This window comes from Sphaerodactylus townsendi, linkage group LG13 (genome assembly GCF_021028975.2).
Source record: "Sphaerodactylus townsendi isolate TG3544 linkage group LG13, MPM_Stown_v2.3, whole genome shotgun sequence".
Lineage (NCBI taxonomy): Eukaryota > Metazoa > Chordata > Lepidosauria > Squamata > Sphaerodactylidae > Sphaerodactylus > Sphaerodactylus townsendi.
The window spans coordinates 53630007-53654347 of NC_059437.1; the positions used below are offsets into that span (position 1 = coordinate 53630007).

Consider the following 24341-nt stretch of genomic DNA (forward strand, 5'->3'; position numbering starts at 1 on the left):
GGGTTTTCTTTTCCTTTCACCTCACAACCCAGAAGTAGTGTGGTAACACCAAAATGTTTGCAGAGCATGGCTTTCTCAGTTTCTCATCCCTGATTCAGCCTCCTGGGTAGGGTAAGAACATAAGAAAGAACCTGTAGGATCAGACCAGAGTCCATCTAGTCCAGCCTCTGCTGCTCGCAGTGGCCCACCAGGTGCCTTTAGGAGCTCACGTGAAGGAGGTGAAAGCAATGCTGCTGCTCCTGAGCACCTGGTCTGCTAAGGCATTTGCGATCTCAGATCAAGGAGGCTCAAGATTGGTAGCCATAGATTTATGATCTGTCCAAGCCCCTTTTAAAGCTAGAAGTGGTAGAACGGCATATCCAATAAAAATAAAATTCCAGCATTGATGGAAGCATCTGTAGAAATATTCTAAATGAACAAATAGCCACAGTGGGCATTCATTGAAAATGCTGGGGAGAAGAATTAGGACTAATAAAGGGAAACATTTCTTCACGCAAGGTGTGATTGGTGTTTGGAATATGCTGCCACAGGAGGTGGTGATGGCCACTAACCTGGATAGCTTTCAAAGGGGCTTGGACAGATTTATGGAGGAGAAGTCAATCTATGGCTACCAATCTTGATCCTCCTTGATTGCAAATGCCTTAACAGACCAGGTGCTCGGGAGCAGCAGCAGCAGCAGCAGCAGGCCATTGCTTTCACCTCCTGCACGTGAGCTCCCAAAGGCACCTGGTGGGCCACTGCGAGTAGCAGAGAGCTGGACTAGATGGACTCTGGTCTGATCCAGCTGGCTTGTTCTTATGTTCTAAGTGTGTGTGAGAGAGAAAGAGATTCAAACAAGTTTTCAGCCTGGGAGTCTGTCTTTGTTTTTTCTCTCTCTCTTTTTCTAGGCTGAGTACATCAAAGATGCCAAAGAACCGGGTACCAGTCCCTTGAGAACCAGCGGCCTCCCATCGTTCACAGCTGCTGTTCGGGAGCAGCAGAATGCAGTGAAAGAGATTGTAAGTGACTCCTCATCAGCCGTGGTCCTTTCTCTCTGCCTTTTGTAGATGCAGAAAGTAGCCCTGAGCCCCGCTTGGAAGGAAACATCAGCTGCTTCAGCATTCAAGACCAGTTTGTGGGACTGATCTCTCGGCTGTGCGAGATGCTGAACAGTTCCTGCTCAGAATCGGTACATCCTGTGACCATGAGCCTGTCTGCTGGGAGGCAGTTTTCACGAAATACTAAAGCACGCATTGCGAACAAGATAGTACAATGGTTTGTTTATATTACAAACTTTGCCCGCAAGCAAAACAATGTGTGTTATATTGCAAACCAAAAACTATATTTATAAATTCAAATTTCAGAAAATCTGGCATGCAGATACAGGAATCCAGATATACTCCTGAATTTCTGCATATCGTTTTGGTTGCAATGTAACATATACTGTAATGCTTATGAGCAGGGTTTGTAATGCAAGAATGGTTATGCTCTTTCATTCACAGCTGTTTCTTTTTTGGAGGGAAGCAATTTACACTCAAGTCAGGGTTTTCCTACATAACTGTGCACATGTCGCTTTGTGGCCAGAAGTGCCTTTTGGAGTCATAGTTGGGTGTCAGCCCTGTCCCCGATGGGTCACACCACAGAGAAAAACATCTCCCTTCAGTCCCATTGCTGGTGTCCCAAAGGGCATTTCAGAGCAGAAAAAAAAATGCTGTACGGTGTCTTTTAGATTCTGTTGTAAATATTCACCTTGATACTTTTACAACCAAGCTTTTACATTCTCACCTTTCTTTGTTTCCCCTTTATTTTTGGTTTGTGGGTCTGCTAATTATTTTTTATGCCTAATTAAAGAATGGGATGCTATCTGTCAACACAGTGTAGGGACTCAGCTGGGTGAACTGAGGAAATCTGGCTTTAAATCCCCATTCAAGTATGCAGCTAACTGGGCAAGGCCTTGTCTTTCCACATAAACTCCCACACCAGGTGGTAGGGGGCATATTGAGCCTCTTTGAGGAAGAAGAAGAAGAAGAGTTTGGATTTATATCCCCCCTTTCTCTCCTGTAGGAGACTCAAAGGGGCTTACAATCTCCTTGCCCTTCCCCCCTCACAACAAACACCCTGTGAGGTGGGTGGGGCTGAGAGAGCTCCCAGAAGCTGTGACTAGCCCAAGGTCACCCAGCTGGCGTGTGTGGGAGTGTACAGGCTAATCTGAATTCCCCAGATAATCCTCCACAGCTCAGGCGGCAGAGCTGGGAATCAAACCCGGTTCCTCCAGATTAGATACACGAGCTCTTAACCTCCTACGCCACTGCTGATGGATATAATTTTTAAAAAAATCTAGTTCTGCTAGCTGTGCTCTGGTTAGGGCAAGATCGTTCTCTCAGCAGAGGAAATAAACCAATAAACCTTCTGCCTTCCGTGTCCTTCACAGGTGATTGCCAATATGGCTGCCGCATACAAGCAGGAAAGAAAAAGCGTCAAGCGGAAAATGAGGGGCCTGTCCTCGCTGACTTTCAAAATGGACGATGGGGTGTTCGGCCACAGCGAGGATCAGGGGCTGAAAAGGCTAAAGAAGAACCAGTTTGTGTCTTTTCAGATTGAGACGGTCTTACCTCCCGAGCAGAGTATATCTGGCGCAAAGAAAGCGGTCTGAAAGCGAAACGGTAGCCTTAACATAACGGCACTTTTTTCAGACATCACCTCCACATGAACATGGTGTTTAATGAAGAAGCTCGGGCGGTTGCTGAAGGCTCCAAACCGTGGACCCTTTGCCGTTGCCAGCTGGCACATCGTGAATGTTCAAACTGTCACGCATCTCCTCTTTACAGCACCAGGAAGTGTCGAATATTGACCTTGGAAATTCAAGTTCAAATCCCACGTTGGTTTCTAGTCCACAGAATGGCTGAGTGGAAGCACATCCTGATTTCTCAACCCTGCCATTCATCTCTGGGAAACGGGCCTGGGAAACGAACCTTCTTAACTCGGTGTGTGACTGCGTTCCTGATCTTCCCTACGCAAGTGCAGAAATCGGTTGCTTGCACAAAATACAGCATTCTAAGAACATTGGTTTTACCTGAAAAGGAAGCGTCTAGTGCTGGACAGAGCAGCATGGGATGAAGATTTTTACAAATGAGAAAAAGAGAGGGGCGGTTTGGGCCTTTAATGGACCTCGCAAAGCCCTGGTTTCCCGTTGCCCCGGAGGACTGCTGGCAACCAGGAGAGAGCCGAGCCAGGAAATGAGGTGACAGACAAGCCCACCCCCATCAGCCCCAATTCCCACTTAGCCATGCCAGCAGGGGCTGATGGGAATTGTAGTCCACGCTAAGTCATTCTTGGGGACATCTCCAGCATCTTCCAGCATGGCTCCAGTCATCTTCCAGCAGGGGCTGAGCAGACTTCAGAGTCATGGACAGCTTCTACCTCTCCCCTGCGTACCACAGTTAAAGTAACCTATGCCAGTAGGTTCACACTTGTCTTCCATAGCAGAAACATGTTGCAGAGTCATGCTTTCTTGGTCCAGAATTTTAACCCCGTCTGTCCCAAAGGATTGCCTTGAAGTGTTGTTTTGAATTTGGGACGGGGACTGTGGCTCAGTGGCAGAGCATCTGCTTGGCGTGCAGAAGGTCACAGGATCGCTCCCTGGCAGCTCCAGTTAAAATCTCTAGGTAGTAGGTGATGGTGAAGACCCTCTTCTACCTAAGGCCAGGGAGAGATGCTGCCAGTTTGAGTAAACAGCACTGACCATGACGGACTGGACAGTGGTACCCGCCAGATGTGGCACTAGGAGGCAGGTTTGAAATATCTTCTCAAACGTTCAAGGAACTTTGACAATTAGTCCAACCTCCTGTTTCACAATGACCCACCAGATGCCCTCCCCAGAGACCTGTGAGCAGGATATTAGAAGAAGAAGAAGAGAGTTTGGATTTATATCCCCCTTTCTCTCCTGTAAGGAGACTCAAAGAGGCTTACAATCGCCTTTCTCTCCCCCCCCCCCAACAACAAACACCCTGTGAGGCAGGTGGGGCTGAGAGAAGAACTATGACTAGCCCAAGGTCACCCAGCTGGTATGTGTTGGAATGCACAGGCTAATCTGATTCACCAGATAAGCCTTCACAGCTCAAGTGGCAGAGCTGGGAATCAAACCCGGTTCCACAGATTAGAGTGCACCTGCTCTTAACCACTACACCAGGGGTCTTCAAACTATGGCCCTCCAGATGTTCATGGACTACAATTCCCATCAGCCCTGCCGCTTGGCCATGCTGGCAGGGGTTGATGGGAATTGTAGTCCATGAACATCTGGAGGGCCATAGTTTGAAGACCCCTGCACTACACCATTCTGACTCCAGAGGCCCAAGTCTTCTCCTATTGTTGCCACAAGCACTGCTCTTCAGAGGGCTCCAGCCTCTGACCCCGGAGGCTCCAGCCACCCTGCCTACTTGCCACTCCTGGGCCTGTCCCCCGTAAAGTTACTTAGTCCCCTTTTCAAGCCTCCCTTTGTCTGGCAGCGTGGGATAGTCAAGTCCAAAGTGAGATGCTGTATCACGTGCTGCATGTGCCACAATCACTGTGTGACCAACAGAGAACTTGCAACAGTCAGAAGACATGCGAGCGGGTGTGTTGGGCTGCTTATGGGAACTCCTTGGGCCTGCCCCCCATCGAGGGGGACCCCAGTGTCCTCTTGGGCTTCTGCTGAGTGAAACTGGAAGAGCTGGGCTCCATATCTGAATGTGTCTCCATATCTGTGAATATGTAAATAATCACCTAATAAAAACCTTTCAGGCCAAGCGACTGCCTTTGGTTTGCAGCTTCTTGACCTCTGACCCCATGTGAGGTCAGCTGCTTGGTCCGATCCTCTGCTCCACTTCTGAGAAAGACCCTCGATGACTTTGGGTATCCCTGTTACCCTGGGGGGCATTTCCCTCATTCTCGAGAGCAGCAACAACACGTCATTGTCCTCCGTGGTAGGAGCTGAGCAGAAGGGCCGTTTGGCGAGTCTGATTTGAAGAAGAGCACTCCTACCTGGACAGCTGGTGTCTGGAGGTTGTTTTCCTGGCTTTGGTATCTTCAGAGATCTGCTGGGTGAAACACAGTTAAGGATATTCAGGTTTTTTACATTCCTCTTGATCCACAGTTCAAGATGAGATTCTTTTCTGGGCAGATCTTGAGAGGCACAGGAGAAAAGGATGAGTCCATGCTCAGTTCCTGTGGTCCTTTCTTACCAGCCCAGGGTAATACTAAGTAACTAAGTAATCGTCGAAGGCTTTCACAGCCGGAATCACTGGGGTGCTGTGTGGTTTCCGGGCTGTATGGCCGTGTTCTAGCAGCATTCTCTCCTGACGTTTCGCCTGCATCTGTGGCTGGCATCTTCAGGGGATCCTCTGAAGATGCCAGCCGCAGATGCAGGCGAAACGTCAGGAGAGAATGCTGCTAGAACACGGCCATACAGCCCGGAAAGCAGACAGCACCCCAACTAAGTAATCGTCACTTTAAAGTCAGGAAGAATTTTTCTCCTGGCCAAAGATCCTGAAGGGGTTTTGCCTTTTTCTGGGCAAACAGCCGGGAAGGGGGGGGGGGGTTGTTAGTGGATGGCGCTAGTTGTGAATTTCTGTGTTGTGCTGCTGTCTGATGACTCTTGGGGTCCTTCCAGGTCAAGTTATTTAGCTTGAATGCCTCTTAATAAGCAGCCAGATAGGGAAGCTCCTTGTGTTCTTTGGGGTGGTATTCAAAGAAGGCTTTCCCCTTCCTGTACCTGTCATTTTCCCCCCATAGGCAAGTCCAAAGCCGGGGAGGAGTCTAAAAGCAATGCCCCCCCCCCCCCCCGCTCCCTTATCACCAAAATCCCCTCTTGCACTCACTGGCACAGAAGTTGCTGATCCGGCAGGCGCCAGGCGCGGGTTCCCTGGCAATGGCCCGCGTGCCCAGCTGCAAAGGTGGGTGGGGGCGTGGCCTGAGGAGGCCGGCTGGGGAAGGCCCCGCCCACTTCCGACCTTGTCCCGGGGAGCCTGCCCAGCTGCCGGCCGGCTTTGCTGGGTGCTCGGGGGATCTGGCGGCGGTGATGACCCGGTTGCTTCCTGGCCGGGTTTTGCAGGTAAGGCATGCGCGGGGTCGCTCTTTGCATCGCTCTTGGACATTGCAGCGGTGCATTGGGGTTCGTTGTGGCTGGGGGGGGAGGGAGGGTGGATCTCCCCCTTTCTGGCGCCCCATCATTTGGGGAGGAGGGGAGACCTCTCCCTCCTCCTTGCTGAGCTCAAGAACCGGTGCGGATCGCAGCAGCTGCCTTCTCCCCCCCCAACCCTTTCTCAAATCAAATGCAAGCAGGAATTGCATTTCCTTGCTGCGTCCCTTGACGCAGATGCAAGCTCCCATTTCCAGTCGCTTGCAACCAGATAGCAACCTCTCTCTCTCTCTCCTGCCGGCTGTTCAGAGATGCAACTCAAAGGAAATTCGTGCCAACGCTTCAGCAATTTAACTCCTGAAACACCCCCCCCCCCTTAACTTGCTGGGATTGGGCTAGGAGAGACCTGAGTTCAAGTTCTGTCATTCTCGCTGAGCAATTTTTGGGCACAGTACTGCTTCTCGGGGTGGCGTTCAGGAGCAAAGGAGAGGCGATAAGTTTGGGGAAGCAGGGAGAAACCTGGGCATTCAGGGTCTGTCTGAGTGCAAAGTCATGTGCAAAGTGACTTTCCTTGCACCATTAAGCCTTTACAGCCACAGCTCGAGTCTGAGATTGTGTTACTTATAGCTCACCTTCTTGCTGACTCAGATCGCACACTATATAGCGGGAATGTCCAACTCTGGCCCTCCAGATGTTCTTGGACTACGATTCCCATCAACCCCTGCCAGAGTTGGACACCTGTGCTATGAAGCCATGTTATCAGACGTCCAATAAAAAAAGTCAAAGGTAGAATTACAATGCAAAATGAAAAAGCTATCAGATATGATAAATAATACAGAAAATAGAATTGAAAAAGTAGAGGACAGTGTTGTGATGGCATGTACTAAAGCTAAGGGCAACAATTGCCAGTAAACAATACATGATTGCTGATTGGGAATAATGGAGATCAGCGCTAGAATAAATGACAGTCCTATTATTTCCGTAAAACCGCCCTCCTGGACAATTTCTTTGAACTACTGCCTTTTTCCCTTCAGAAAAAATGCCCTCCTGAATACTTTTGGCTTATACAGTCTGCAAAATGAAAGAAATCTTCCTGACTTTCTTGGGCTAGCTGTTCCTCGAGATGGGGACCACAACGGCGAACACATCCCACCCAGAAAAAAACCACATTGCAATATTTTCTGGAAAAATCATATTTCAAGAGTATTTACCAGCTTGGCATAGTGATGAGAGATGTTAACCAGCAGGGGGTGCTGTCACCTGGACAGACAGATCCTTTTTCCATAGTCAATCTAAATTGGACGCTTGACCATCTATGGGAGCAGCAGGAATTATATCGCAACATCCAAAGACTACAACTCAGATAACAGGAGAGCTTAGGAAACTGTGGTGTGGTGAGCAACGAGGTCTTTGAAATATGAGTGTGGTAAAAAGCTGGATTTCCAGCTCATTCCAGACTCCTGCTTTTTCCGTAGTAATATTAGTTACTACGAACTGTAGACCTGTTCTTTTCCGTAGTAATATTAGTTACTGCAAACTGTAGACCTGTTCTTTTTTTTGGGGGGGGGGGGGTGAGCAATTTGGAAATCTTCCACCCCACTAAAAAAATCACCTGGTATTCTATAAAAGGCTAAGATTCCTTTTCCCCTTCCCCCCTATTTGGTTAACCTTCTACTGAATTCAGCTGGCTGAGCCATCTGGGGCATGCTCAGAGGGGTAGTCTTGATTTGGTTTTGCTTAATATGTCCCCCCCCCCCACACACACACACATATTTAGAGAGCTCTTCAATAAACAGAGGTCCCTGTCTTGGCTACAGAGTGCCCATTTTTACTGTTTTTAACGTGTGCTAGGTTAGACAGTTTCAGATTAATTGCTGGGGACTAGCGGGGATTCAAACTGACAGGCACTACTGGAGAAAAAGCACAGGGCAAACTGGGAAGAACACTTCCCCAGGGATATCTGGGGTCTCACTCGGGAAAAACTAGTTTTCTGGTGCTTTCACACATGCTGAATAATGCACTGGACAACCGGGTTTCACTGCGTGACATGGCAAAACTGAAGTAGATGGGAAGTGCATTATTCGGCGTGTAGGAAAGTGGTGGAATGCCTTTCCCGTGTCCTTAAATTTGGACACAGAGCCAAGGGTATGGTCCACCCCATGGGAGCCCCTTTCAAAGGCAAATGCTGGTTCCCCTCTCCCTGGGAGCGGCTCCCAGTGGCTACTGGTTTTAAATAAACAGCTGCTCTAGAGAGGCCAGTATTCCGTCTCCGTGGCAACAGCCAAGGATGACTTTCAGGGGAAAAGGTATTTTCTCACTTGGGATTTTCTTCCCATGTTTTAGGGTTTCGGGTTGTGAATCAACAGCCAACATGGGCTTTGAACCCATTTAGGATTCAGAGCATCTATGTCCCTCCCCACACCCTCCCAGTCCAACCCACCTGAAAGAGAAGAGATGCTTCAGTTAATTCAGGCCCAACTTGTGTGGTTTTGTTGGTTGTTAGTTAAGTTATCATTCTTCTTTTAAAAGACTGATTACTAAAAGGGAAGCAGTTCAGGCCCTGAGCGTTTGCTAGTGGTTTACACAACTGAGGCAGGAATGCAGCCGCTGGAATTGCTGGTTTTCATTGTGGATAGAAAATAGGTTTGCTTCCGCAATGGAGAGTCAGGCCGTTAGTCCTGGGGGTCAGCCACGAGAGGGTCCCAGGCCTGATCTAGCTGGCCAAGAGGTGCTGCCCCCCTCTCTCTCTCCCTCCCCTTCTCTCCTACTAGCCAACCTTGAGACAAAAAAGTGACAAGAAAAATTACCCAAAGCCTTGTCTTGGCTGCTGAGTTTCTGACTCCCTGATGGGGTCTGGAGATCCTGTGGAACCACAGCCACTCTCCAGATTGCTGAGATCAATTCCCCTGGAGAAAATGGCGAAGAAGAAGAAGAAGAAGAGGAGGAGGAGGAGTAGTTTTGGTTTATATCCCCCCTTTCTCTCCTGCAGGAGACTCAAAGGGGCTTACAATCTCCTTGCCCTTCCCCCCCCACAACAAACACCCTGTGAGGTAGGTGGGGCTGAGAGAGCTCCGAGAAGCTGTGACTAGCCCAAGGTCACCCAGCTGGCGTGTGTGGGAGTGTACAGGCTAACCTGAATTCCCCAGATAAGCCTCCACAGCTCAGGCGGCAGAGCGGGGAATCAAGCCTGGTTCCTCCAGATTAGATACACGAGCCACTGCTGCTCTTTGGCATTTCATTCCGGCTGAACTTCCTTCCTTCCTCAAATGTTGCCTTCCCTAGGTTCTACCTGAAAATCTCCAAGATTTTCCCAGCCTGCAGCTGGCATCCCTTGTGCCTTGAGACTTAACCTACATTGTATGTGTGTATTAGTGCACCTCTAAAATGTCTTCCAGCCAAATATGTCTCCCAAGGTGATTGGTTATACTATAGTAAAACGAATCACAGATAGCAGTCAGTACATTAAAACAACAGCATACAGGAAAAGAACATAATTCAGGAAGGCCACTGGAAAAATCTTCTGAGATATCAAATTGAATTAATAATAATAAGAAGGAGGAGGAGGAGGAGGAGGAGGATTTAAGGATTGAACTACAAAGACTCTGGCACAAACCAGTAAAGGTGGTCCCAGTGGTGATCGGCACACTGGGTGCAGTGCCGAAAGATCTTGAATGGCACTTAAAAACAATTGGCGCTGACAAAATCACCATATGTCAGCTGCAAAAGGCCACCCTACTCAGCTCTGCACACATTATTCGTCGATACATCACACAGTCCTAGATGCTTGGGAAGTGTCCGACGTGTGATGTAATACAAAATCCAGCATATTGATCTTGTTTGCTGTGTATAACTGTTTTGTAATAATAATAATAATAATAATAATAATAATAATAATAATAATAATAATAATAATAATAATAATGAGGAGGAGGAGGAGGCCCCGAGGAAGGTCTTCATATCACTCTGGAATGCATTTTCAAACCACTTTTACAACTGTTTTGCTAGGGATGGAGCAGCAGTGGCGCAGTGGTTAAGAGCAGATGCATTCTAATCTGGAGGAACCAGGTTTGATTCCCTGCTCTGCCACCTGAGATGTGGAGGCTTCTCTGGGGAATTCAGATTAGGCTGTGCACTCCCACACATGCCAGCTGGGTGACCTTGGGCTGGTCACAGCTTCTCGGAGTTCTCTAAACCCCTCCTACCTCACAGGGTGTTTGTTGTGAGGGGGGAAGGGCAAGGAGATTGTCAGCCCCTTTGAGTCTCCTGCAGGAGAGAAAGGGGGGATATAAATCCAAACTCTTCTTCTTCTTCCAGTGGATTTTGCTACTCCGCACAGCTTCAAAGAGCACTGAAAGCAGTTTGAAAGTGCATTATTCTGCATGTGCGGAATGAGCCAAAGATAGAGCCTCTCTCTGCAGACGAGGGAAGGAGTTCCACCATTCTTTTCACGTTCTCTTCTCCCTTTCAGGAAAGACTGGACTGACATGCTGGCTTCAGCCCTTGGCTAGGAGGCCTGTCTCCCTCCCTCCCTCCCTGGTGGCACCTTTTGCTGTTTCTTCTCCTCTGCCTCACCTCTGGAGAAGCTGAACATGCACGCCTGGAAAGCGGTGATTGGCACTCTGGCCTTTGTCATCGTGGATGTGACGGTGACCACGCTGCTGTACGAGCACAGCCGCAGTGCTGGCAGCATCCTCCAAGACATGAAGCACTTTAACATCTTTGACTCCATGCTGGACATCTGGGGGGCCTGCCTGTACCGGAGCTGCTTGCTCTTGGGAGCTGCCATCGGGGTGGCCAAAAACACCCACTACGGCCCCAAGCGGCTGAAAGTGTCCCGGACTTTTATCCTGCTGGTCTGCCTCGCGGTGGGCATTTACGCCCTGGCCAAGTTGCTGCTCTACTCAGAGGTGAGGAAGACCATCAAGGACCCGTGGTTCTGGAGTTTGTTCGCATGGACGTACCTGTCTCTGGCAGCCACGTTCTTTCTGTGGCAGCTGCTCGCTTCTGTGAAGCGTTCCAGGGAGACTTTGGGAATAAATTCGGAGTCTCGGACTGAAGCGGAAGAATTGGGGGACCCCACGCCTCTTGGTGGCCAGCCAAAGAAAGAGGAGACATCGGCAGCCACGATTTGTAAACTGTTATCTTATACCAGGCCCGATTCTCACCTCCTGGTTGTGGCCTTTTTCTTCCTGCTGGTTGCTGCTTTAGGTGAGTGACTCAGATTTGACAGTTTAAGGCACAGGTGTCAAACTCGCTGCCCTCCAGATGTTATGGACTACAGTTCCCATCATCCCCTGCCAGGCATGATGCTGGCAGGGGATGATGGGAACTGTAGTCCAAAACATCTGGAGGGCTGAGAGTTTGACACCTATGGTTTAAGGTTATCGTGTGCCACCGTGTCCAGTTCTGGGTGCTGCACTTTTTAAAAGGAAGAAGATGACTTTGGATTTATATCCCCACTTTCTCTCCTGTAAGGAGACTCAAAGGGGCTTACAAACTCCTTTCCCTTCCCCCCTCACAACAAACACCCTGTGAGTTGGTGGGGGCTGAGGCTCATTCCGCACATGCAGAATAATGCACTTTGAAACTGCTTTCAGTGCTCTTTGAAGCTGTGTGGAATGGCAAAACCCACTTGCAAACAGTTGTGAAAGTGGTTTGAAAACGCATTATTTTGCGTGTGCGGAAGGGGCCTGAGAGAGCTCCGAAAAGTTGGTGACTGTATCTCTCAAAGATTCTCAGTTTAATGTACGAAGTAGAACTGATATGTAGTGTCATGAAAGTTTGGTCTGTGGGGCTAATCAGCATCGATAAAGACGGTGTGTATGTGTTCCCCTTTGGTGATTGCAAGGTCACCCAGCTGGCATGCGTTGGAATGCACAAACTAATCTTATTCCCCAAATTCTCCCATTGGGATGGTGGGGTTGCCAGAAATTGGGCGGACCGTGAGTGACCAAATGAGTTTAGAAGCACAGCAAAGTGTCCCTACCTTTGAACATTATTGCTCTTTTGCCTTAAATTTCCCTTTTTGTCTCCAACAGGAGAAACATTCCTGCCCTACTACACAGGCCGGGCCATTGACGGAATAGTCATCCAGAAGAGCATGGACAAGTTTTCCACCGCTGTGGTGATCATGGCCGTTCTAGCCGTAGGAAGGTATCCTTGCTAGAATAATTGACACGTTCGTGCTACTCCCGGAATCAAAGCTGGTCTGGAAGACTTCCGTGTTGAATCTAAATGTTGCAATGTATCCTGTATGGCACAGGTGTCAAACTCGTGGCCCTCCAGATGTTATGGACTACAGTTCCCATAATCCCCTGCCAGCTGTAGTCCATGGGCCTTTCCCCACTTACGTTTTGCAGCGCACTACTCTCAGCGCGAGCAATTTCCGCCCCGGGGTCGTGTTCCCCACTGCCCCGCACTCTGCGCAGGGTAGTCAGAAGGTGCCGTTTCTTCAGCGTCAGAAATGACGCGCGCTGAAGGGATGTTAGAGCGCAGAGTCAGGGCGGCTGCGTTGTCGCCGCCCGGACTCGTGGGGAGTGCCGCTGGACCACGCGCTATTTGGGGAGAGTAGCGCGCAGCAAACGGTAAGTGGGGAAAGGGCCCATAACATCTGGAAGGCTGCAAGTTTGACATCTATGCTGCATATATGAGATTGTTCTGGAGGACTCTCTTTCTTGTGGAACGTGTCGCCTGGCTGGTTCACCTGCTCCCTGCAGGTTCTTTTCAGAGAGTATTGTGTGTGCTCAAATTATTTGAGACCGTCTCAGCGCGCTCTACTTTTTTTTAGAGAGGAACTTGGCTTCCTCTCCTTAGTGTGCAGTAGTCTCCTGGAAAGCTTTGATAGAAGCCTTTTATAATTCCACAAACACCTTGGAGCAAAGGTTATGTGGTTTCCTGTGCCTTTCCTTGTGGGGAGGTCTCTGTACCTCTCAAAGATTCTCGGTTTAATTTATGAAGTGGAACCGACATGAAAGTTTGGTCTGTGGTGCAAATCGGCATCGATAAAGATGGGATTTATGTATGTATTTCCCTTTGGTGATTGCGGTGTAAAAAGTTAAAGGGCATGTGTTTAAATGTACAGCTCAATTTGAGTCCAGTAGCACCTTAGAAGCTAACAACATTTTCAGGAACTTTTTGAAAGCTTATGCCCCTGAAACTTTGTGGGTTTCTACGGTACTTCTGAACGTGATTCTAGCTCAGTGGTGGCGAACCTATGGCACGCGTGCCAGAGGTGGCAGTCAGAGCCCTCTCTGTGGGCACTTGGGCATAGGGTTCGTCATGTGGGGAGTGGAAAATCACCCCCCCCACACACACACACATCTAGGCTGGCCTGGGCCACGGGGCACGACGTGGGAAGAACTAAAGCGTGATCCTTTACCTGGGAGTAAGCTTAGTTGCTGGCCATGGGGCTTGCTTCTGAGTAAACTCTCCTAGGGTCCTGATTCACCCTGAAGTGTTGCACAGTTGCTTCACCAAGCTTACTCCTGAGTAACGTTTGCCTCGGAGCCAACTGTTTTTTCTAAACTAAAACCTCAGTATTCGGGTTAAATTGCCGTGTTGGCCCTTTGCGATAAATAAGTGGGTTTTGGGTTGCAATTTGGGCACACGGTCTCGAAAAGGTTCACCATCACTGTTCTAGCTGTTCTATTACAGACCCTCTGAAACTGAATAGAGACACTTTTCTTTTCTCATTCAGTCCAAAACGGACTCCGAACCATGGAATGGGTTGATTGCTGGTTCTTGGAAGACCTTTTGGTTTTCCTGAACCCAAAGCAGCAGGGTTGGGCGGAGGATGACTCAGCTGTACAGTAGGCCCAGCTCCTAAATGAGATGAGCTTGGTACTGCCTAACAAAGAAGGCCCTCAGGGCTGAGGCAATCCGGGCAACTGGGCTGGCCATTGAGGAAGTGAGCTCTGTCCTGAAGTTGAAATGACAGGTTGCCACTTAAATGGCTGCGTTTGCCTCAGGGGCGAGCATGAAGCAAGAACCGGCTTCTGGAATTGAGGAAATGAGATCATCAGGCAGCAGAAGGGAGCGTTTCCCCACTGCCATTCCTCACAAAAGTTTATTTACCTAAGAACATAAGAACAAGCCAGCTGGATCAGACCAGAGTCCATCTAGTCCAGCTCTCTGCTACTCGCAGTGGCCCACCAGGTGCCTTTGGGAGCTCACATGCAGGAGGTGAAAGCAATGGCCTTCTGCTGCTGCTCCTGAGCACCTGGACTGTTAAGGCATTTGCAATCTGAGATCAAGGAGGATCAAGATTGGTAGCCATAGATCGACTTCTCCTCCATAAATCTGTCCAAGCCCCTTTTCAAGCTATCCAGGTTAGTGGCCATCACCACCTCCTGTGGCAGCATATTCCAAACACCAATCACACGTTGCGTGAAGAAGTGTTTCCTTTTATTAGTCCTAATTCTCCCCCCCCCCCCCCAGCATTTTCAATGTATCCCCCCTGGTTCTAGTTCTTTCTGCCAATGCTGCACCTGGGTGCTGAAACGCTGCCATGGTTGGCGGGCCTGGGACGGAGGAATTAGGAGAATAGGGGTCAAATTGAAATGGGTTATGAAGAAGTGAAAGGGACGGAGGCATCTGCGTAGCACCCTCTGGGTGGGGGATCTGGCTCAGGGTGTGTCGCAGCGTGCAGAAATGTCTTCATAATCAGGCACGATTCTACATGCATACACTCCCATGCGGCATGTAAAGACAGAAATGTAACATTAAAGACTGAGAATCTCTTCCTTTTTACAACTTCACAGCATAGTCCGCCCCCTCCCCCGCCCCCCTTAAGCCTGTACCTTGTGTCCAAACTTGTTGGCAGTATCTAGGCTGAAATTTCAAGAGTCAAATATGACCAATAAAGCAACCTTCTGAAACCAGGCTAAACTTTTTAGGGGCTGCCTGGTCTAGCAAAATTGCATGGAGGAAGACGGAATCAGATTGTGGGCTACCGGTTGGCCATCCTCGCTTTCAAGGGAGGCCGGGGAAATCATTGCCTCTCAAGTCGGCAATCCCTCCTGTTCAGGCATTCAAAATGGGCACGATACTTCACAATACTTGTCTCAGTTTCTCTTTAGGGCTCCTTCTGTGGGGTAAGGTGGGGCTGAGGGATTATGTGTCTGTGTCTGTCTGTCCTATAACATCTCTTATCTGCAATCAGTTCATTTGCCGCAGGTATCCGAGGTGGCGTCTTTACGCTGGTCTTTGCTAGGCTGAACATCCGGCTGCGCAACAGTCTCTTCCAGTCGTTGGTGGCACAGGAAATGAGTTTCTTCGACGAGAACCTCACAGGTGGGCTTCTCTTTCCAAGTGGAGGCCTCCGGGCTTTGCCAGCATTATCGCTGTTGACCACTTATCGCTGTCTCCTATGTTTAGGACAGATTTTAATATTGACACAACCTAATTGTGAGCTAGGTCATTTTTCCTGTTTTATAGATAGAAAGCAGAGGGCATAGATCTAAGGCTCAACAGAATCCATTAGCAGGATTTCTGGAATCCCAGCCACCTTCCTCAGTTCTCAAAAATGTCAGTAGCTCCTAAATTCTTTGAGACGTATATTTATTTTATTGAAATTTCTAATATTAAGAACATAAGAACATAAGAACAAGCCAGCTGGATCAGACCAGAGTCCATCTAGTCCAGCTCTCTGCTACTCGCAGTGGCCCACCAGGTGCCATTGGGAGCTCACATGCAGGATGTGAAAGCAATGTCCTTCTGTGGCTGTTGCTTCCGAGCACCTGGTCTGTTAAGGCATTTGCAATCTCAGATCAAAGAGGATCAAGATTGGTAGCCATACATCGACTTCTCCTCCTTAAATCTGTCCAAGCCCCTTTTAAAGCTCTCCAGGTTAGTGGCCATCACCACCTCCTGTGGCAGCATATTCCAAGCACCAATCACACGTTGCGTGAAGAAGTGTTTCCTTTTATTAGTCCTAATTCTTCCCCCCAGCATTTTCAATGGATGCCCCCTGGTTCTAGTATTGTGAGAGAGAGAGAAAAATTTCTCTCTGTCAACATTTTCTATCCCAATTTTATTACATATCAATACAATGATTATAACATCTAAGAGGCAGTTAAAAGCTATGGACCAGGTGTCTGCAACCTGTGGCTCTCCAGATGTTCATGGACTACAATTCCCATCATCCCCCGCCAGCAAGGCCAATGCAGGAATCGTAACATTCACCCACTTCCTGTGGTGGTTGTAAGGATTACAGCAAGATGATACACATGAAGCATTTTGACAGACCTCGAAGTGCAAATCACTGTTGTGAGTATAATGTACCTCTGTGAAGCTTCGCTTGCCTTTGGCCTTGGGATTTGCAGAAGAGGTGGCATTTAAGAGAAGGGAGTTCCATAGAACCATAGAGTTGGAAGGGGCCACCAGGACCATCAAGTCCAATCCCCTGCCATGCAGGAAGACACAATCAAAGCACTCCTGACATATGTTCATCCAGCCTCTGGTTAAAAACCTCCAAAGAAGGAGACTCCACCACTCTCCAAGGAAGTGAATTCCATTGTTGAACAGCCCTGACAGTCATAAAGTTCTTCCTAATGTTTAGGTGGAATCTCTTTTCCTGCACCTTGAATCCATTGCTCCGTGTCCCAGAAAACGAGCTTGCTCCCTCTTCGACATGGCATCCCTTCAAATAACTACACATGGCTATCATGTCCCCCCTTAACCTTCTCTTCTCCAGACTAAGGAGCATCAGTGGCATAGGAGGTTAAGAGCTCGTGTATCTAATCTGGAGGAACCGGGTTTGATTCCCAGCTCTGCCGCCTGAGCTGTGGAGGCTTATCTGGGGAATTCAGATTAGCCTGTACACTCCCACACACGCCAGCAGGGTGACCTTGGGCTAGTCACAGCTTCTCGGAGCTCTCTCAGCCCCACCTACCCCACAGGGTGTTTGTTGTGAGGGGGGAAGGGCAAGGAGATTGTAAGCCCCTTTGAGTCTCCTGCAGGAGAGAAAGGGGGGATATAAATCCAAACGCTTCTTCTTCTTCTTCTAAGCATCCCCAGCTCCCTAAGTCTCTCTTCGTAAGGCATGGATTCCAGACCTTTTACCATTTTGGTTGCCCTCCTCTGGACACATTCCAGCTTGTCAATGTCCTTCTTAAATTGTGGCGCCCAGGACTGAACACAGTACTCAAGGTGAGGTCTGACCAACGCAGAGAAGATTGGTACAATTCCAGGCACAACAGGCAGCAAGCTGGAGTGAGTGAAGCAGGAGTCTTTGAGGGTGGTTGTGGATGTATTGGCTCCATAACAGCAGGTAGCGGTTCCAGTCTGCTGTGGCAGTCCAAATGGAAGGCCTGGTTAAATGCTTGAGGTTTGCCGAGGGGTGTGGACCAGCCATGCAGCAAGGTTTGGCTAGGCCCATCAGTGCCGCTCATGCCATGTTGTCAACTGTTTTTGAAATCCCCTTTGGTTGAAAGGGGTTTATTATGTGGCTTGATTAGAGGCTGCTGTGTCAGAAACACCATTCCAGAGTGCCTTTGGGTACACGGAACTCGCCACGCAGACCCTTGGATCTTGGCCTGGGCTTTAAATCGAAAGGGGTGATTAGTCCGTACTGTGATCTGGCTGGCCTCTTGAGGTTTCTGGCAGCAAGCTTCCACCTAACCAAAAGGCCCCACAAAACCCTTTGGTACTCCCACGCTGGCTTCTTGCCAAATTTAAAAGCACTCTGTAGAAGTCAGAACGGAGAAGCGTCTCTCTCCACGACCCAGCAAGATCAGTTCATCAGTCTGGCTTTTGCCAACAGAAGTCTGAAAACTGCTGATGCAAGTCTAGAACACATCACTTCAGAGGTGGACCAGGGGGTTAAAACAGCCCCGCTACTAAACTGGAGGGTTGATTGACCCCTTGTGTTGCTTCTGTTTCTGTAAAAATCCTGGTTCTTACTTGTAAGTCATAAGCACATAAGAACTAGCCTGCTGGATCAGACCAGAGTCCATCTAGTCCAGCATTCTGCTACTCTCAGTGGCCCACCAGGTGCCTTTGGGAGCTCACAGGCAGGATGTGAAAGCAATGGCCTGCTGCTGCTGCTGCTGCTCCTGAGCACCTGGTCTGCTAAGGCATTTGCAATCTGAGATCAAGGAGGATCAAGATTGGTAGCCATAGATCGACTTCTCCTCCATAAACCTGTCCAAGCCCCTTTTAAAGCTATCCAGTTCAGTGGCCATCACCACCTCCTGTGGCAGCATATCCTTGCAGTTTTATTATCAACTCCTTTCCTAATTATCCCCAGCATAGAGTCCCTCAGTGTCTTGGAAAGAGAGTTCTTGAACAACCACCTGTTCCTGCTCATGTCCAGCCCCTGAATTAAGACCCCCCTGGCAACCTCGTACCCTCTCTGTCCCCCACCTGCAGCAGCAAGGAGGTGGCAAAAAGAGGCAGGGCATTTCCAGTGGTGGCACCTTGCTTTTGGCATTCTCTTCCCCTTGAGACTCACCTGGCACCTACTTTGCTGTTGTTCAACCACCAAGCCAGTACATTTCCATTTTTCCCCCCATGGCTCTTAAGAACATAAAAACAAGCCAGCTGGATCAGACCAGAGTCCATCTAGTCCAGCTCTCTGCTACTCGCAGTGGCCCACCAGGTGCCATTGGGAGTTCCCATGCAGGATGTGAAAGCAATGGCCTTCTGCTGCTGCTGCTGCTCCCAATCACCTGGTCTGTTAAGGCATTTGCAATCTCAGATCAAAGAGGATCAAGATTGGTAGCCATACATCGGCTTCTCCTCCATAAATCTGTCCAAGCCCTTTTTAAAGCTATCCAGGTTAGTGGCCATCACCACCTCCTGTGGCAGCATATTCCAAACACCAATCGCACGTTGTGTGAAGAAGTGTTTCTTTTTATTAGTCCTAATTCTTCCCCCCAGCATTTTCAATGTATGCCCCCTGGTTCTAGTATTGTGAGAAAGAGAGAAAAATTTCTCTCTTAGCTGAGTGGTTTACCATTTTGAAATTATTTTTATGGTCTGTACTCAGAGAATTGTTTTATGCAGATTAATCTAGACTGCTAAACATTTTATATTATTTTTGCATTGTGGCTGGTGAGTTTTAATAGCTGATTAACCTTATTTTTTTTATACTGCTGTACAGTTTATCGTCTTTCACTTTGTGATCTGCCTCGAGCAGGTTTTGTTAAGCGACCGGGTCTCTTGCAGGTGACATTATTTCCCGGCTGACCTCAGACACCACCATCGTGAGCGACCTGGTCTCGCAGAACATCAACATCTTCCTGCGCAACATGGTGAAAGCCACGGGTGTGATTGTCTTCATGTTCAGCCTGTCTTGGCAGCTCTCCCTGGTCACCTTCATGGGATTCCCGATCATCATGCTCATGTCTGATCTTTATGGGAAATACTACAAGGTCAGTACCCCAAGCTTCTCCTCGGAGCTTGTTTTCATGCGGGGCTTGTGTTCTGGGGTGTGTAATGAAGTAAAAAGCGTCCCTGACCATTTGCATAGAATCCCACCCGTGTCTCTAGAATAGTGAGCAGGGATAGTTTAGGTCAGTGTTGGCGAACCTTTTTGAGACCGAGTGCCAAAATTGCAACCCAAAACCCACTGATTTATCGCAAAGTGCCAACATGGCAATTTAACCTGAATGCTGAGGTTTTAGTTTAAAAAAAAACGGTTGGCTCCAAGGCGTGCATTACTCAGGAGTAAGCTTGGTGGTAGTTGGTGGCTTTGCTTTGAAACAACCGTGCAACTCTTCCAGTGGGTGAATCACGACTCTCGGAGGGTTTACTCAGAAGCAAGCCCCATTGCCAGCAACCGAGCTTACTCCCAGGTAAAGGATCACGCTGTGGTTCTTCGCATGAAAATCAGTGGGGTTTAACAGCGCTTAACAGGGTTACCTACACTGCTCCCCCAAAACTAGGTCTTAGGTTTAATGCTAATAATTGAACCCAGCGGCCCAGGCCAGCTTAGATGTGGGGGGGGGGGGCACTCTATTTGTGCGTGCCCACACAGAGGGCTCTGAGTGCCTCCATTGGCACCTGTGCCATGGGTTCGCTACTACTGGTTTAGGTACAAGAAATTAATTTGTGTTTGGAGGTGAAATAGAAGTACCTGTAATCTTGGCTAACATCTAACTTTCAACGTGTTTTCAAGTGAGTGAAGCCTGAAAAGTTGCTTCTGCAGAATGAGCTTCTTCATGCTGATTGTGAGCATGTGGTAGCACCTAGCCTTCATTTGCCCGGCTGAGTGAGATAAGGGTCAGGGCCTTTTTTGTCACGGCTCCTTTGGAGGAAAGCTTCATCCGAGGAAAGCTTCGTCCGAGGAAACTAGTGCCCTGTGAGCCCCGTCTGCATTCCTGAAGGCGGGAGAGACCGAGGCCCCTTCCGCACATGCAGAATAATGCCCTTTCAATCCACTTTCACAACTGTTCTGCAAGCGGATTTTGCTATTCCGCACAGTAAAACCCAGCTGCAAAGCGCATTGAAAGTGGTTTGAAAGGGCATTGTTCCATATGTGCAGAAGGGGCCAGAGTTATTCCACCAGCCATTCCACTAATGGGACTTTGGTGGACTCTTATCAACACTGATTTTTTTTCAAAATGCCAAAAGCATTAGTTTGTTGTGTGTGGAGTTTTAATTGGATTGTATTAAAATAGTGGTTTTATTATTGTTATCATATTGTTATGTTGTTAGCTGCCTTGAGTACTATTGTGGCAGAGGGGTAGGATAGAAATCTAATAGGTTAAATCCCCCCCCCCCCACCCCCCCCCCCCCCAACCCCCCCCCCCCCCCACCCCCCCCCCCCCCCACCCCCCCCCCCCCCCACCCCCCCCCCCCCCCACCCCCCCCCCCCCCCACCCCCCCCCCCCCCCACCCCCCCCCCCCCCCACCCCCCCCCCCCCCCACCCCCCCCCCCCCCCACCCCCCCCCCCCCCCACCCCCCCCCCCCCCCACCCCCCCCCCCCCCCACCCCCCCCCCCCCCCACCCCCCCCCCCCCCCACCCCCCCCCCCCCCCACCCCCCCCCCCCCCCACCCCCCCCCCCCCCCACCCCCCCCCCCCCCCACCCCCCCCCCCCCCCACCCCCCCCCCCCCCCACCCCCCCCCCCCCCCACCCCCCCCCCCCCCCACCCCCCCCCCCCCCCACCCCCCCCCCCCCCCACCCCCCCCCCCCCCCACCCCCCCCCCCCCCCACCCCCCCCCCCCCCCACCCCCCCCCCCCCCCACCCCCCCCCCCCCCCACCCCCCCCCCCCCCCACCCCCCCCCCCCCCCACCCCCCCCCCCCCCCACCCCCCCCCCCCCCCACCCCCCCCCCCCCCCACCCCCCCCCCCCCCCACCCCCCCCCCCCCCCACCCCCCCCCCCCCCCACCCCCCCCCCCCCCCACCCCCCCCCCCCCCCACCCCCCCCCCCCCCCACCCCCCCCCCCCCCCACCCCCCCCCCCCCCCACCCCCCCCCCCCCCCACCCCCCCCCCCCCCCACCCCCCCCCCCCCCCACCCCCCCCCCCCCCCACCCCCCCCCCCCCCCACCCCCCCCCCCCCCCACCCCCCCCCCCCCCCACCCCCCCCCCCCCCCACCCCCCCCCCCCCCCACCCCCCCCCCCCCCCACCCCCCCCCCCCCCCACCCCCCCCCCCCCCCACCCCCCCCCCCCCCCACCCCCCCCCCCCCCCACCCCCCCCCCCCCCCACCCCCCCCCCCCCCCACCCCCCCCCCCCCCCACCCCCCCCCCCCCCCACCCCCCCCCCCCCCCACCCCCCCCCCCCCCCACCCCCCCCCCCCCCCACCCCCCCCCCCCCCCACCCCCCCCCCCCCCCACCCCCCCCCCCCCCCACCCCCCCCCCCCCCCACCCCCCCCCCCCCCCACCCCCCCCCCCCCCCACCCCCCCCCCCCCCCACCCCCCCCCCCCCCCACCCCCCCCCCCCCCCACCCCCCCCCCCCCCCACCCCCCCCCCCCCCCACCCCCCCCCCCCCCCACCCCCCCCCCCCCCCACCCCCCCCCCCCCCCACCCCCCCCCCCCCCCACCCCCCCCCCCCCCCACCCCCCCCCCCCCCCACCCCCCCCCCCCCCCACCCCCCCCCCCCCCCACCCCCCCCCCCCCCCACCCCCCCCCCCCCCCACCCCCCCCCCCCCCCACCCCCCCCCCCCCCCACCCCCCCCCCCCCCCACCCCCCCCCCCCCCCACCCCCCCCCCCCCCCACCCCCCCCCCCCCCCACCCCCCCCCCCCCCCACCCCCCCCCCCCCCCACCCCCCCCCCCCCCCACCCCCCCCCCCCCCCACCCCCCCCCCCCCCCACCCCCCCCCCCCCCCACCCCCCCCCCCCCCCACCCCCCCCCCCCCCCACCCCCCCCCCCCCCCACCCCCCCCCCCCCCCACCCCCCCCCCCCCCCACCCCCCCCCCCCCCCACCCCCCCCCCCCCCCACCCCCCCCCCCCCCCACCCCCCCCCCCCCCCACCCCCCCCCCCCCCCACCCCCCCCCCCCCCCACCCCCCCCCCCCCCCACCCCCCCCCCCCCCCACCCCCCCCCCCCCCCACCCCCCCCCCCCCCCACCCCCCCCCCCCCCCACCCCCCCCCCCCCCCACCCCCCCCCCCCCCCACCCCCCCCCCCCCCCACCCCCCCCCCCCCCCACCCCCCCCCCCCCCCACCCCCCCCCCCCCCCACCCCCCCCCCCCCCCACCCCCCCCCCCCCCCACCCCCCCCCCCCCCCACCCCCCCCCCCCCCCACCCCCCCCCCCCCCCACCCCCCCCCCCCCCCACCCCCCCCCCCCCCCACCCCCCCCCCCCCCCACCCCCCCCCCCCCCCACCCCCCCCCCCCCCCACCCCCCCCCCCCCCCACCCCCCCCCCCCCCCACCCCCCCCCCCCCCCACCCCCCCCCCCCCCCACCCCCCCCCCCCCCCACCCCCCCCCCCCCCCACCCCCCCCCCCCCCCACCCCCCCCCCCCCCCACCCCCCCCCCCCCCCACCCCCCCCCCCCCCCACCCCCCCCCCCCCCCACCCCCCCCCCCCCCCACCCCCCCCCCCCCCCACCCCCCCCCCCCCCCACCCCCCCCCCCCCCCACCCCCCCCCCCCCCCACCCCCCCCCCCCCCCACCCCCCCCCCCCCCCACCCCCCCCCCCCCCCACCCCCCCCCCCCCCCACCCCCCCCCCCCCCCACCCCCCCCCCCCCCCACCCCCCCCCCCCCCCACCCCCCCCCCCCCCCACCCCCCCCCCCCCCCACCCCCCCCCCCCCCCACCCCCCCCCCCCCCCACCCCCCCCCCCCCCCACCCCCCCCCCCCCCCACCCCCCCCCCCCCCCACCCCCCCCCCCCCCCACCCCCCCCCCCCCCCACCCCCCCCCCCCCCCACCCCCCCCCCCCCCCACCCCCCCCCCCCCCCACCCCCCCCCCCCCCCACCCCCCCCCCCCCCCACCCCCCCCCCCCCCCACCCCCCCCCCCCCCCACCCCCCCCCCCCCCCACCCCCCCCCCCCCCCACCCCCCCCCCCCCCCACCCCCCCCCCCCCCCACCCCCCCCCCCCCCCACCCCCCCCCCCCCCCACCCCCCCCCCCCCCCACCCCCCCCCCCCCCCACCCCCCCCCCCCCCCACCCCCCCCCCCCCCCACCCCCCCCCCCCCCCACCCCCCCCCCCCCCCACCCCCCCCCCCCCCCACCCCCCCCCCCCCCCACCCCCCCCCCCCCCCACCCCCCCCCCCCCCCACCCCCCCCCCCCCCCACCCCCCCCCCCCCCCACCCCCCCCCCCCCCCACCCCCCCCCCCCCCCACCCCCCCCCCCCCCCACCCCCCCCCCCCCCCACCCCCCCCCCCCCCCACCCCCCCCCCCCCCCACCCCCCCCCCCCCCCACCCCCCCCCCCCCCCACCCCCCCCCCCCCCCACCCCCCCCCCCCCCCACCCCCCCCCCCCCCCACCCCCCCCCCCCCCCACCCCCCCCCCCCCCCACCCCCCCCCCCCCCCACCCCCCCCCCCCCCCACCCCCCCCCCCCCCCACCCCCCCCCCCCCCCACCCCCCCCCCCCCCCACCCCCCCCCCCCCCCACCCCCCCCCCCCCCCACCCCCCCCCCCCCCCACCCCCCCCCCCCCCCACCCCCCCCCCCCCCCACCCCCCCCCCCCCCCACCCCCCCCCCCCCCCACCCCCCCCCCCCCCCACCCCCCCCCCCCCCCACCCCCCCCCCCCCCCACCCCCCCCCCCCCCCACCCCCCCCCCCCCCCACCCCCCCCCCCCCCCACCCCCCCCCCCCCCCACCCCCCCCCCCCCCCACCCCCCCCCCCCCCCAC

The 24341-nt window shown here is 55.2% G+C and overlaps 1 protein-coding gene across 1 annotated transcript in view; it reads left to right on the forward strand.

Moving 5' to 3' along the window:
- Positions 1-7380: 7380 nt before the first annotated feature.
- ABCB9 (ATP binding cassette subfamily B member 9) overlaps positions 7381-24341 on the forward strand; it is a 29998-nt gene continuing 13037 nt past the window's right edge. Inside the window, exons 1-5 of the mRNA XM_048513865.1 lie at positions 7381-7488; positions 10563-11302; positions 12133-12247; positions 15255-15385; positions 19262-19467. Coding sequence (XP_048369822.1) covers positions 10684-11302; positions 12133-12247; positions 15255-15385; positions 19262-19467 — 1071 coding nt within the window. The 5' untranslated portion in view covers positions 7381-7488; positions 10563-10683. The remainder of the gene's footprint in view (positions 7489-10562; positions 11303-12132; positions 12248-15254; positions 15386-19261; positions 19468-24341) is intronic.